We start from the raw sequence: 12,463 nt of genomic DNA on the forward strand, positions 1-12,463 counted from the left end.
CCTTCTCAAAACAGTTAACCAATATTATATGAGATGTAACTGGATTTTTAAATGGGGTACAAACTTCATCATTTTACTGCTGAAAACTTCTAGCCCTGACAAATGAATTTTATATTTGTGAAATGTCAAATCTGTCATAGAAAAAGACAAGTATTTTTTTAACAATTCTTTTTGTATTTTTTTTAGAAGTTTATGATATTTCAGTTTCTGTCTTAAATGAGTATATCACAATCTTTATTTCTCTCTTTGTAAAATGATTAAAAAATATCAGATAATAAGTGTTTTTAAAATCCTGGCTCGATGTCTAAGAATACTTCAATCTGACTGCTTACCCTGCTTAATTACATCACTGTTACTGGACACCTGGAGACACTCTTGACTTGGCAAAAATTCAAATTAATGTTGGTGAAAATGAGATCCACATCACAGAGACAGCTATATGTTTGTGGGTAGCTTTGTTCAAGATCTATGTGAGCTCCATCATTTCTGAAAAACTCTGGGTTTATGTCTGCAGTCACAACTTTACCTTTGTTATCTTATAATTCCTGTACTGACCATCTTGTAGCACTGGGAATAATCCAGAGATTATTACCCTTGAAGCCCTACTCTTTAATCAATCTCATTTTACAGGATCCGAATTCTATTCCCTTTCATGTTTCTACATGAACCACATCCTTTGGTTACTCTCTTTCCCTCGCCAAGATTTCTGCAGCTTCTCCAAAATATCACAACCTGTAATCTGGAGAAAACACATTATTTGGAACTCTGAGCTAAGACTAGGAAAATGCCAGTCCAAAACTATGGCATCCCCATTTTTCTTGTGTTTCCACAGTTCATTCCGTATCTCTTTGACAACCACTTGCTATATTGTGCTATGTTGCTATATTGCATTGTGGTTTGCTCACGGTTGCCTTCCTCAAAGTGATCAAGATCACAGGTATTTCATACCATACATCCATTTGTCTGTTCAACATGCTCAGAGGTACCCCTGCATTGCCTCTCGCATCCTCTTTCTATCTGATCACCATTTGCATGATGACAATCTTCAGGAACCTTTCAGCCTCCGGTAAGTGATGGCGCAATGGCAGCTGTTTTTCAAGCTCAGAAATCTTAAGCTTCAGTGAAGACAGTAAGGGGCAGTTCTGGCATGTGTAGTCATCATGGATACACAAAGCTTCCTACATCATGCAGATACTGCTTCAGTTGTTCCCCCATATTAAACTGTTTTCTCTGAAAAGTTCACTAGAACTAATGCAACAATTTAAGTGTCTTTAAACCCTCTTATCATTTTGGGCCACTGTACCTCAAGGCTGAATTCCCTCAAAAGCTGAACTCTTACTAAGGCTAAACTACACACACTCTTGGCCTTTTATACTTCACTAGTCTCTTGCTGCTCAATGATGAAAGGGTGGTGGCATATCAGAGGACACCAATTGAAAATTAAGATGTGAGAAATAAGTAGTGAAGCAGAATGTTTTCTTTGAATGTCTAAACGATTTGTGCTGTAGGTTACCAAGGAAGGCCAATGAACCAGATAGTATATTAAGAGACAAAAAGTTGTGTTCATGCAGAAATAAGGGACACAATCACAAGTTTTATAGCCAGGTTGATCATTAAAAAGGGATAGGTATAGTGGACTTTACTGACCTAAAATTCTTAATTTCCTACAATATGAGCTAGAAATGCTTTGTTAGAATTATAACAGCATGTTTCATTTCAAAAAAGTATCTCCTAGAAATGAGAGATTAGGGTACAAATAGCCTTATTTGAAGGAAAACATAACTCCTACAATTAAGGAAGAATTTTCTCCCCTTTTTCAAAGTAAAAGGACAACCAATTGTCCCATTTGCATACACAAAGGTTAGATATTTTTCTTGCTTATGCCAGATGGAGATGTCGCAGTCAAGTAAATTACTTTAATGTAACAAATAGAATTGATGTTGCGAATGTCAAGTATATATGCAAATTTCCAGACAAAATACACAACATACCATAATTGTGGGATATTGCTTTGGGATGAATTTAATTGGAGATCCAAAAACTTTTCTCCCATTGATGAAAGCTTTCATGATAAAATTTGTCACTGGAAAAACAAAGAGCAATCATCTATATATTAGACCAACATGCCTAATGCTGAAAACTATTTAATAGGAGACAAAATGCAACTTACTCTTTCGAGACAATCCAGCTCCAAGGTTATGATTGAGGTCAAATGGATCTATTTCAAATAAAATCTTTTGATTACATCTTGAGAAAACTACTTTCTATTTATACAGAAAACAATCGAGATTTAAAAATTCAATGTGCATCTGACAATGACAAAAAATGGTCAAAGAAGAAACTACACAATCAAAAGTAATCGCTGCCATAGGGTCACGTAAAGGCCACATAGCCTGTCCATCCAGATGAAAAAAAAATCCATAAGCTAATTTAGGAAATAGTTCTGAAAAATACCTCTCCAATCCCTAAAGATCCAGGATACCACCATGTCCAATATATTAATCACTGCTGATCCACTTGGTTCTTAAACTCAAGTTGTCTTCTACTTAAAGAAATTAATCCAGGTCCCTTTTAAAGGCCTATAGTGAGTCAATGCTCACTGCACGTTCTAGAAATCTATTTGAGAGATCAAAGAATTTCTGCAAAAGTACTTTCCAAAATCTAATCCAACTTTTTATTGGTTCTAGACCTCCCCTCACTATTTAACTCAAATAACCTAAGCTATTGAGCATAATCTGAAAGATTACAATCATATTTCCCTGAAGTCTAAACTTATGCAACAAAGTAAGCTTCAGTCCTAATGTCTGTTGTTAATTCGGAGCCCTCCTCTACAGTCTCAACATCCGCCCCCATTTGAAAGCAAAACTGCACACAGTATTCAGGACACAGCCAGAAATGAGTCTTGAAAACAGTAAGTACTGTATTCCAGCTTTGTACTTCAGTGTTTTTGCTAAACATCCCAACATCAGATTCACCCTCTCTATGGCTGTGCAGCACCTGCCAAAACTACACACTATTAAAAACAGTCACCTCTGAGGGAACAGTAGTACTCATGGAAAGGACTAGACACTTGCAATGTTTCATGAACTATGATCTTTAAGTCTCTTAAAAGTGTAACCCTATATTAAAATGATCTGCAGCAGTAACTTGGCTAATTTTCTCTAATATTATCATGGTCCGTTGCCCAGGCACTCCAACAGATGGATGCCCAGTGCCATTTCCAGATCACTGCTAAAAAAAATCAAGTCTAGTAACTGATTTTTTTCCTAGTATGCTCTCTTAAATGTTGCATGAGAAAAGCAATTAATAATATCCAAAACTATTTGGACTGTCCCCCTCAACATTTTGCTGTCTTTGATCAGACTACTGGGTAGACTGAGTAATTAAAAACCCCATTACACATTACTTAATTCTGTAGTCCTGAAGGTAAGGGTGCTTAGTGTGCCCCTCAGTGCTCTCAGGCATAGCACACACATATAGAAAACACAAGTATATCTTCCAAAAAATAAACATTAAAAAATTGGATCATGTAAGTGACATAATCATTTTTGCAAGATTCACCTTCTATAACAATATATTTAGAAGTCCACTGTTTCTTGAAGGTTGTGAGTAGAGCTTTTCTCCGGATGCTGATAACATGTTCTTTAAAATCAAACTCCTCTGTGTAGAACCTGAGAAGCCCCAGCCATAACTCTCCTACAGACTCTTTATTTTTTCCATAGTCTGGCCATTTGCTTTTCTACAATAATACATTTTGAAAGGACTGCATTAGTTTTCAGCCAAATAATGGTTTATTTGAGGATGAACTCACCAAAAAAATGAACTTATTCTAGAATAAAAACTGACTGAAGTAAAGAAACTAAAGATGCTTGGTTTAGAAATAACCTCAGCTATTTGAGCTAACTTACCAGTTCATCCAATTTATCAAAGTAATAGACATTCCAACCATCAATGAACAATTCCGGCTTTTTTGTCCCATTGTATATCTGAAAATCAGTGAAAGTGAAATTGTGGTAATTCTTGTATAAACCAACATGTGATTATTAACTGAATGCTTAGCCTTTATAAGCAGTGGATTTGATCAATTTTTACCTAATTTAGAAACTATGAACTGTACATATTACCTGTATTTTCAACACACTGTGCATTTTTGTGGTCTTATTTCAGTTTCCTATATAATTTAGCATTGCTCTAATGTATAAAAAAATTGACAGATATTCAAAATGTTGAGATATTAGTGACATTTTGCTCTAAAAGGTAAGATGCTTTCCTATACATGAGTTTGAAGTTGATAAGTAAGTTTAAACAAGGATGTATTTCGGATGAGGATCTTGGTTAGTTCTTGCATACCTCTTGAAGGACTGGAATTACTGGTGGTTTCCTTTGCTGCAGGAAGTAAAGTGCCATTAAGGTATATGCATATGATGAAAGGCTGCCTCTGGAGGCATCTCCAATATCGCATACCTGTTCAAAATGAAACACATTTCTAGTATCTGATGCGCATGGTCTATGGAATCCAAAAAAAACTTCAAGACAAAATTTAGTCTAGCATGACAAGCTCTCCAAGAATATATCAACAGCTCAAACTTCCATTTTTTAAAATCAGTATTGTATCAAAATAGATACACAGAACAGGGTTAAATTAGCAGACAACTACTTCAAAGCTTAAATATAATGCCAAATGATGAAGTCTCAGAATTTCATCTCTAAAAACATGCACACAAGAAATTTTAACCAATTCTGATATACAAAAACAAAAGCATAGCTACCTTGGCAAAAACCTTCATAGTATATCCTAAGCATTTCACTCTGGGATCAATTGCTGCATAAGAGGCCAACAGTCCAGTGTTATGTAAGGCCTGCAGAAAGAACATTGGTTTGCTTTGTTGAATCAAATCAACCAAACTGAAATCAATTAAAAATGTACATTCGTATTTACGTAGAAAATACCAAAGCGATTGTGTTAAGTTTGATGTAATCTTAAAAAACCCCAAATACAATGGTGAAATTTGTCAAAATCAGAAATTTAGTCTATTTCATTGTCTTTGGTTGATAACAAAGATCAGATGCATAAAAACAATTGGCCATGAGACAAATATTTAATTCTTTAAAGGTCTACTGAACAGTATTTATTAATATTACATCTAATTAAAACGTTGTGTTTCTTACCAGAGTGTTATATAAACTAATGTCTCCCTCAAGGCCACTTCTTATGTGGAAAAATTTAACGATTGGAACTTTTGCTGTTGTAATAGGCAGAATGCTCTTTAAGCCTAGGATAACATGTTAAAATCAGAGACTACAATTTCAAAATGGCAAACAGCACTGTCAGAAATTGTTATTAATAATCAATGGCAAAGATATTTATAAGTACTCAAAATCTGAAAGAAAATCAGAGAGCAACATGGAAAGATACAGCAGGTCAGTCAGTATATGGAGAGAATAGACAAGTCAATATTTCTGGATAGGCCCTTCACTCACCAGTTTGGCAACTAATGGAACTTGTGGCAGGGGTGGGTTGGAGGGGGAGGGGGCAGCTTGGGAAGAGAAGAATAGATTCGGTTGGGATTCTTAGTGCCAAATAACCATGCAGGTTAAACCCCTAATGAGTAGACTGGTCCTAGCTGGACAAACAGCGGGGAGTTTACTGGTGTCCTACTCTGGTAAGCTGTGTGCCCTTAGCAGGCTAAACTCCAGTGATAACTCTGAGCACATGTGGGAAACTCCTCTGCTTACACATGCACCTAAGCTCTCTGGACTGAGATCTGGCAATTTGGGAAGGCCATGCACACATTGTATTGGGCAAAAAGAAATCTTACAGGTCAATATAGATTTCCCAGTAGCTTTTGTGTTCGAGACTCTTAAACATGGTGATGAGTTTAAGTGCATCAAGACATCCAGCTGAGAGTGACTGCTCTTGGTATCTAGGCAGCACTTGACCGAACGTGGTTTCAAGGAGCCCTAGCAAAATTGAAGTCAACAGGAACCTTGGGTCTTAGGCCCAGCCATCTTCTGCTGCTTCAAAAATGACCTTCCTTCCATCATAAGGACAGCAATGGGGATGTTCACTGCTGATTACACAATGTTCAGATCCATTCGCAACTTCTCAGGTAATGAAGCATGTTGTGCTGACATGCAGCAACACTTGGACAACATTCAGGCTTGGGCTGATAAGTTGCAAGAAACATTTGCGCTACACAAGTACCAGACAATAACCATCTCATAAGAGCCTAGCCACTTCCCCTTGACATTCAATAGTATTGGCATCACTGAATTCCCCCACCATTAATGTCCCAGGGGTAACCAGAAATGGCAAGAGCAGATCAGAGGCTGGGAATTCTGCAATGGGTAACTCATTTCCTGACTATCCAAAGTCTGTCCATCATCTACAAGACACAAATCAGGAGTGTCCACACTTGCCTGGATAAATGCAACTCCAGTAAGGCTCAAGAAGCTTGACAAACAGTCTGTTTCATTGGCAGCTCATGGAAGCAGTGTGCGCCATCTATAAGATGCACTGCAGCAACTCATAAAGGCTCCTTTGGCAGCCTTCTAAATCTGTAACCTCTACCATCAAGAAGGACAAGGGCAGCAGGTGCATGTAAACACCACCACCTGCAAGTTCTCCTCAAAGTCACACATCAACTTGACTTGGAAATACATCAATGTTCCTTCAATGTCACTGGGTCAAAATCGTGGAAGACTCTCCCTAACTGCACAGTGAGTGTACCTACACCATACGGACCACAGCAGTTCAAGAAGGTGACTCATGATCACCATCTCAAGGGCAATTAGGGATGTTGGAATTTCCTCTCTATTGTGGCTTTGTGCATGTCCAAGTGGTCTTGGAAGAGCAAGGGGTTACACAATGTTCACCGTTTGAGACGGTTCTTGACCACTGCCGGAGATTAATTGTATTATTAATGAAACAAACACTATTATGAATTATTTTTTATTTTGTACAGATTAATTTGGGTGTATCACTTGTTTATTAATATTAGAGGTGATTCCATGGAGGTTAGCCCAATGCCACTCTATTTGTCCACTCCAAAATAACTGAAGTTGGGGTTAACACACTTTTGGGGTCAGAGTGAAGGTTGTTTTCTTTTCAGCTAGCTGTGCTATATTTGAGATTGAGTACTTGGTCCTGAAAGGTTTTTCATTTTTCAGCACTGACCTCTTTCACCTTGTTGAGTAGTTTCCTTTCTGAAAACAGGATTTTAATTGATATTAACTGAGCTGCGCAATACCTGTATGCTTTCTGAGCACTCTTGCCAAATCTTCAATAATCTTGATGCAGTTTAATCCCTGCAAGAGATGTAAAGAAAAATGTGTTTTTTTTCCCCCTTTTGTCCTTTCCTGCTGTTTCTAAATATTGCTTGGCACGGTGGATATGGACTGGTAGATTTTCAAAAAAGTTCCATATTAGGGGTTAGCAGCTACAGTCACATAATGGGTGTAAAACATTACGTTCAATAAATAATAGACTTTCTAATAAAAAGCAAATTTCTAGATTAAACCAAAATAAGGGGCAAAGCAAATAATGAGAAAATGAGGTCAGACTGTGGCAGGTGGATTTTAGGTAACTGGGCTAGCAGATGCAGGTAAATATAGACAAGTGTAAAATAATTAGTACAGATGGGGCATGTGTTAAATGGACAGTCATGTCATGTGCAATTAAAAGAACACAACAGGGGATATTTTTTGATAATGCTTGGCTACATAGTAAAAGGGAAAACAAAAAAAAAAAATCAGGTTGCAACAGCAGAGATGAAACAAACTGAAAGAAGTTATAATAAAATGCATTGGTCATAACCCATCAAGGTCATGGTATACAGTGCTGGTACCTAATCATAGGAACAATGTGCTGTAATTTGTAGTTTGCAGTAAAGCAAGGTGCTTGCTGCTGACCATAAAGCAAACTGCCCATAAAGATCTAGTGATCTCTGCAGCAGGAATTTCCCCTTTTCCCCCACGGCAGCTTAAACCTGGTGCTAAATCAAAGAGATGTCTTGGTGTGCAGCAGCAGTGATGTCAGCAATCAGTTAGCAACCAATCAAATTGGAGCATTCACACACAGCTGACTATGAGGTTAAAGGCAATTAAAATCCTTCACTTTTAATCTAAAATTTCAGATAATGAAATAAATTTATGACTATATTAAGACTGAAGCTAAAGACTTTAAGGAGTTTTTTTTTAACGTGGAATTTTTAAATTATTCTACTGAAATTTGACATTCCACAAATATAAGATTCACTTTTCAGGGCCAATAAAGGCAGTTTTGCAGTAATTATCAAGTTCAGGTGCCATTAAAAATCCCTGTTACACCTCACTCACCAAGGTGCAACTTTTTCCACGTATTTTTTTCAAAAACAGAGAAACCAACAATGTTGGAATTGAAATGCTCATCAATACATGACTGTAAGGGGGAAGCCTCTACAGAACACCTTATGGAGTGGACACTCACTGACAGCAACTTCTGGATTTCGGCATTATGCTGTGCTTGTCCAAACTACCAAAGTTGTTGTCAGTTTCAGTGGAGTAATGACACTGAACAATGATGACTACATTGTCATTACAGCAGCAAAATCCGGGCCAAACTTTTTTTCCTGTGAAGGCACATTGCTGAACATGATTATTCCAAGATAAAAACAAAAAAACTGCGGATGCTGGAAATCCAAAACAAAAACAGAATTACCTGGAAAAACTCAGCAGGTCTGGCAGCATCGGCGGAGAAGAAAAGAGTTGACGTTTCGAGTCCTCATGACCCTTCGACAGAAGTTCTGTCGAAGGGTCATGAGGACTCGAAACGTCAACTCTTTTCTTCTCCGCCGATGCTGCCAGACCTGCTGAATTTTTCCATGATTATTCCAAGTATCAGGAATCAATTTTAAGGAAAGATTTTTTAAAAATTGGTCTTGCTGTCTTTGGAAACGAAGAACATGCAAAAATATATATTGGCGTTTTCATAATTATGAAGAGAATTGACAAGGTTTAAATTTGACAGTTGGGTGGAGTTAAACATTACGGTTATTAGATAGAACTTCCTACTAAGGCATTCCAAGTTCAACACTTATTACATAGCAGTAAAGTAAACTTTAAAACTTATCCAAATGTCTTTCAAAGAAAACTGCTAAAAGCCAGAATTACTAAACATACCTCTGCTGTTTCCTGATCTTCAAATGTCATACAGATATCAAGATCACTTTGTCTAAAGCCAAACCCATTCTTGGAGGACCCAAACAAGCAGAGTTTTGCTTTGGCTGTAAAATAATAAACGGCACTGAATTTTACAAATAATGTTTCCTCACCTGAGAAACCACACATGAGGAATTCTAATCTTTCTCCTATTTGCAGTTTATCATGGTCAGAATGAAATTACTGAGAGTAGTTTGTGTTATTAAAAAGCTTCGAGAATATGCTGCATGCTTATTATGAGTAAAACAAAATGAGCAAATCTTCTGTTGGTGTCACATATATAGACACACACACACTGCACACAGAGTGCAAAGGCCAAGAAAAGGAGCAGAGACCTGGATTGCAAAAGACACAGGTCAGACAGAATCAAGTCAATAAGGCAGGAGTGGGGGAAGGGGGAGAATTCAGACCTTCCATCCCTTTCTTTGAGTGCTATGCGTTCTGGATGCCCAATCTCTTCAGGGAAAAACTGGCACTGCAACCTCCCTCAAATCCCTGTTGACTAGAGGTCCAGGACAACTCTGCAGGTAGGTTACTATATTTATTAGGTGCTGCATCCTTCCACAAATGTTTGCAGTTCAATCAGGTCCCAAAATCTGAGGCCAGAAAGGCAGTGTTGGACACACTGGACCAATTAAATTCACGTGCTATCTGGGACTGATGTTTGGGTGTGCTACTTCTAATTAGGATCCGGTGGGGGAGGCAGGAAAATAATCAGTGTTCGTCTTTAAAAACATTACCATATTTCATAAAATAATTTTGTTTTATAATGCACTAATTACTTCTAATACGTCTGTCATCACAAGGCTTTTTCTAGATCCTCTAATTCTATCCTCCTGTGTATTTAAAGTTGTAATTACTCCACCATCGGTGATTGTGCCTTTATTGCCTAGGCCCCACGCTTTGGAATTCCCTCCCTACACCTCTCTACCTCACTTCCAAAAACATACCACTTGGACCAAGTTTTTTATTTTATCATACTGAATATCTTATTAAGTGGCTTGGTGTCATACTTTGTTTTATAATGCTCCTGTGAAGTGCCTTGGGAAGTTTTGTTATGTTAAAGGTGCTACATAAATACAAGATGTTGTTAACTATTTCAAGTATAGAATGTAGCAAGATCAATTGGATCATTCAATTTGATTAAATTATCTTTATTATGTACATATTTAGTAAATTAAGAACTAAAGATATACAAATAATATTCATACCATCAAGTTCTCTCCTGATAAAAGCCTCCAGTTTTATCAATATATGTTCACGTGCTTGCATTTCCAGACGATCTGGGGCAAAGTCACCTGAGTTGGAAAGGGAAATTGTTTAGTTTCCATAATTTATTTGATATTCCGACAGGAAACTTTGAGCTGCCAAGGTTACCACTTGACTACACTTCCTCTCACCCCACTTCCTGTAAGGATTCTATTCTATTCTTCTAGTTTCTCCAACATTGTTGCATCTGTTCTGACAATATCACCTTCCACACCAGTGCTTCTGATTTGTCTTTTCTTTTCCTCAACACAGGATTCCTTCTCTACCATGGAAGACAGAGCCCTTGACTGCATCAGTCTCATTTGCTGTACTTCTGTTCTCACGCTTTCCCCTTCCATCCCAGAACCACACTTTGTCCTCACTGATCACCAGCTTTAACGGATCATTCCTTCACCATTTTCACCACCTCCAACACCGAACAACTTTTATTCTCCTCCCATTTTTAGCATTCTGAATGGACAGAAAAAGGAGTAGGCCATTTGGCCCCTCAAACCTACTCTGTTTCCGCCATGACACCCTGGTCTATGCCTCAATCACACCCAACAACTCTTTCCCATGCCACCTTGCTGTGCAAATGAAGGAGGTGCAACACTTGCCCTTTTAACTCCTCCCTTCCCAACATCTAGGGCCTCAAATATTCCTTCCAGATGAAACAGTGATTTACCTCTGGTTCCCAGTGAGGTTTCTGAACTGGAAGATCCACAATTGACATGATTTTCTCAGTCTAGCAGCCGCAACAGAAATGCCATGAACAAAGGAGAACACTATATACTGCCTTCATCGATTTGACCAAAGTATTCAATCATGTGAGCAGAGATGGTTTATTTAAGCTGCTGGAGAAAAGTGGCTGCCTTTCAAAATTGTTCAGTGTGATCTTTTCTTTCCAAGACAGCACGATTGGCAAGGTCTGCTATAATGGGGTAACATCAGAGCCCTTTGAGATCTGCAGTGGGGTCAAACAGGGCTGCGTTCTGGCACAGACACTTTTTGGCATATTATTCTCTTTGCTGCTGTTATATGCCTTCAGTTCATCCACATAGGGTGGAAAGCTGTTCAGCATTTCCCATATGAGATCAAAGACAAAAGTGTGCAAAGTTGTCATTAGAAAATTGCTGTACGGCTAGCATTCAATACTGAGAAATACCTTCAGCTGCAAATGGACATGCCTTTTAAGAGTTTGATTTGACCATCAGCATCAGGAAGGCAAAAATCATGGTCCAGGATGTTGCCATATTTCCATCCATCAGCATTGTGATGCTGGAGGTCATTGATAGCTTCACACATCTATGCTCCACAATCACCAGCAACTTGTCACTTGAAGTTGAAATTATGATAATCCTGGACCAGAGCCCCAAGTTTTTTCAGTGCCATCCAGTTAGGACCAATAACTTATTGTTTACAGTAGACAACTTTGAGATTCAAATGCTTGCTAAGAGAATAAAGCCATAAAGCTTTACAAGATCAGAAAGATAAAACAATTTACAATATCTATCTGGTACTTGAACGTTCAGGGGTCACATGTGATATATGTGAATTAACAGGCAAACTGTGGTTGAACACACCACACTGCATAATAAATGACGGATGTGATCAAGAGAGGTTCCACAGATTTCCCAACAACTCAACCAATGTCAGTAAACACTGAGTCAACCAATCATATTGAAACTCTGTCCCTCTCACGACGGACTTCAGTTTTCACCTTCGAAGATCTCGCTTTGGGATTGTCTCCAAAAGTTGCTCCAACTCAGACGGCGCCAACAACGGCCCACCTTGCAGGGTTTCGATCTCGTCTCCCAAGATTCCGTACCCCTGGGTTCCCAAGTATGCACTCAAGCACTAACTCACAAGCATAACTTCAGCTCTTTGGCTACGCCATGCAGAATACTCCTGCGCCAAAGTGTAGTATGGAGCCTCACACTTTGCCCCAACAGCCCACAGCATAGAGTCATCAACCTTCTGCTGCCTTCTTAGAACTTCAGGACTTCTCCCAAGCTCC

General features: G+C 38.3%; 1 protein-coding gene across 8 annotated transcripts in view; it reads right to left on the reverse strand.

Annotated features, from left to right (window-relative positions):
• The window catches only part of LOC121276881 (terminal uridylyltransferase 7-like), a 96,924-nt gene that overhangs the window by 22,927 nt on the left and 61,534 nt on the right, over positions 1-12,463 (reverse strand). For all 8 annotated transcript variants that reach the window (XM_041185491.1, XM_041185490.1, XM_041185486.1 and 5 more), the window contains 10 exons: positions 10,410-10,496; positions 9,160-9,263; positions 7,251-7,308; positions 5,170-5,273; positions 4,770-4,859; positions 4,351-4,464; positions 3,909-3,986; positions 3,562-3,739; positions 2,171-2,218; positions 1,992-2,083 (listed from right to left, as the gene is read on the reverse strand). In XM_041185491.1, the coding sequence (XP_041041425.1) occupies positions 1,992-2,083; positions 2,171-2,218; positions 3,562-3,739; positions 3,909-3,986; positions 4,351-4,464; positions 4,770-4,859; positions 5,170-5,273; positions 7,251-7,308; positions 9,160-9,263; positions 10,410-10,496 (953 nt within the window). The remainder of the gene's footprint in view (positions 1-1,991; positions 2,084-2,170; positions 2,219-3,561; positions 3,740-3,908; positions 3,987-4,350; positions 4,465-4,769; positions 4,860-5,169; positions 5,274-7,250; positions 7,309-9,159; positions 9,264-10,409; positions 10,497-12,463) is intronic.

Source organism: Carcharodon carcharias, chromosome 4 (assembly GCF_017639515.1).
Source record: "Carcharodon carcharias isolate sCarCar2 chromosome 4, sCarCar2.pri, whole genome shotgun sequence".
Classification (NCBI taxonomy): domain Eukaryota; kingdom Metazoa; phylum Chordata; class Chondrichthyes; order Lamniformes; family Lamnidae; genus Carcharodon; species Carcharodon carcharias.